At 31.4% G+C, this 2495-nt stretch overlaps 1 protein-coding gene across 1 annotated transcript in view; it reads left to right on the top strand.

Moving 5' to 3' along the window:
- The window catches only part of LOC102679484 (ras GTPase-activating protein nGAP-like), an 85559-nt gene that overhangs the window by 69142 nt on the left and 13922 nt on the right, over positions 1 to 2495 (top strand). Inside the window, exon 3 of the mRNA XM_031508717.1 lies at positions 605 to 624. Coding sequence (XP_031364577.1) covers positions 605 to 624 — 20 coding nt within the window. The remainder of the gene's footprint in view (positions 1 to 604; positions 625 to 2495) is intronic.

Raw genomic sequence — 2495 nt, forward strand, 5'->3', positions numbered from 1 at the left:
TAATTTAACAAGTAATTGACAAATTTGAGAAATTTTCTTCTTGTAAACCCAAGTTTGGTGAAGCTTCTCTCGCGTAAATAACTATTTCTCTTTCGTTTTGAAAAAAAATCTCTGTCTCGAGTCTCGCGAACGAAGCTCAAAATTTCGAAGAATAGAAAATTAACATTTTTTAATAATTCGATTCGTAATATTAATCTTGATGAAATTTTTCGAATATTCTCGATGAACAATTTAACAAGTAATTAACAAATTTAAGAAATTTTCTCCCGAGTTTTGAAGCTTCTTTCGTAAATAATCACTTCTCTTTCGTTTTGAAAAAAAAATCTCTGTCTCGCGAACGAAGCTCAACATTTCGAAGAATCGAAGATTAACATTTTTTAATAATTCGATTGTAAAATATTAATTTCGAAGGATGAAATTTCTCGAATATTCTCGNCAATTTAACAAGTAATTGACAAATTTGTTTGTTGAAATTTTTTTCTTGTAAACCTAAGTTTTGAAGCTTCTTTCGTGTAAATATTTCTCTTTCATTTTCTTCTTCCACTTCTTTTTCTTTTTGAAAAAAAAAAAGTCTCTGTCTCGCCACTTCGAGGATTATGCTTAGCTTAACAGTTTTTCCCCTCGTTTCGAAGAATCGAAGATTAACATTTTTTAGAATTTTTTAATTCGATTGTAGAATATTAATCTCGACGAAGGATGAAATTTCTGAAATATTCTCGTAGACGAACAATTTAACAAGTAATTAACAAATTTTCTTCCGAGTTTTAAAGCTTCTTTCGTAAATAATCACTTCTCTTTCATATTGAAAAAAAGATCTCTATCTCGCGAACGAAGCTCAACATTTCAAAAAATAGAAGATCTATATTTTTTAATAATTCGATTCGTAATATTAATCTTGATGAAATTTCTCGAATATTCTCGACGAGCAATTTAACAAATAATTAACAAATTTGAGAAATTTTAACCGAAATTTGATGAAGCTTCTCTTGCCTAAATAATCACTTCTCTCTTTCCACAACAAATTGTGTTCCAACGGTAGCCAAAATATATATATGTATATATATATTTCACGAGCCAAGTCTAGACATATTAATAATAATAATAATAATAATAATAATAGAGAGATTTTTGGGCCAATCGATCGGCACATCGTTGATCCGGATAATACACGGGGCCAAAAGAGTAGTGCCAGTATCAAACACCGGGTGTTGGATACCTTTCACTTGAGCAATGTCACGAAAGATTCTCGATATCCCTCGAGGAGTCAGTCGATGATTTTCACTCGTGGCACCGAGACAACATTCGCTACCTGAACGATTGATTCCGCCTTTTGATACGATTCGGTGTGTGATTCGCCTTAAAAAAATTCGCCTTGGTGTTTTCGAACGAAATTAAATTAAATTGCCCGTGAAAGGAGACGAAAGCTGTGTTATGCGTGTGAAAATGTCGAAGCGAATTATCCAGGCGTAAGCAAATTAAATTTGTCGACGGTTAAAGTAGATTTCTTCTTTTTTTTTTTTTTTTTTTTTTTCATGAAATATGAAATCATTTTGTTCATCGATTTTTTCCAAAATTCTAAATTTTAAATCGGAAGGAAGATCGAAGTTCGAACGAACGAATTTTCCTTTTCTACTATTTTTATTTTTTTATATACTTTTTTTTCTATACTTTTATTTTTTTAATTGTTTTAATCGTACGACACGTAAAATCGGTCGCACGCTTTCATTTATCACAGTTGAATACGTGTCTATTACAGTGTTCGTGGTGATACACTGTGCACACCGTTACGCCAAGATCATCAGAAAATCGTTTAACTTTTACGGAACGAGAGACGGGTTTTAGAAGCGGCAACAGTTATATCATACATCAAAGCGTACGAAGTCGCGTTGCAACACCGCATCTCGATTAATCTTCGGCGTAATTAATTCGATCCGGGGAGCAGAATCGACGGAAAAATTTTGTTCGAATTCTCGAACACGATCGTCAATCACGATTTAACGCCGAATTATCGATTCGACACGCCGCTTTCGAGGAGATAAGTTATTGAAATATAATAGTGGGACAAATAAGTGAATTACTCGTGGGAAAAATATTCTGTATCACGCGTTCCAATGTGATATTTGTAATTAAAATAGCAAAGTTTCACGAAGATCGAAGAATAAAAATTTTCGCAAGTTATCGAAATTTCAATCTTCCTTGAAATTTAGAATTTTGGAAATTGTATTTATATATACAATTCTACATAATAATTTATATATAACGATTTCACATTTTATGAAAAAAAAGAAGAAATCTACTTTAACAGTGATCTTCATTGTATTCGTATGAGAATCACGATAGTCTCGAATTAGTTCAATTTGGTTTTACAATTGTAAATTTTATCAAGAATATACACGGATTTTATCTTCAAATATAATTCATTCAGGAATATATCTATTGCTTTTAAAATTATCCGCTTGATAATTCAATTCTCGAAGTGTCAAATTTGGTTTTAC

This window comes from Apis dorsata, unplaced genomic scaffold, assembly GCF_000469605.1.
Source record: "Apis dorsata unplaced genomic scaffold, Apis dorsata 1.3 scaffold_98, whole genome shotgun sequence".
In the NCBI taxonomy this organism is placed as follows: domain Eukaryota; kingdom Metazoa; phylum Arthropoda; class Insecta; order Hymenoptera; family Apidae; genus Apis; species Apis dorsata.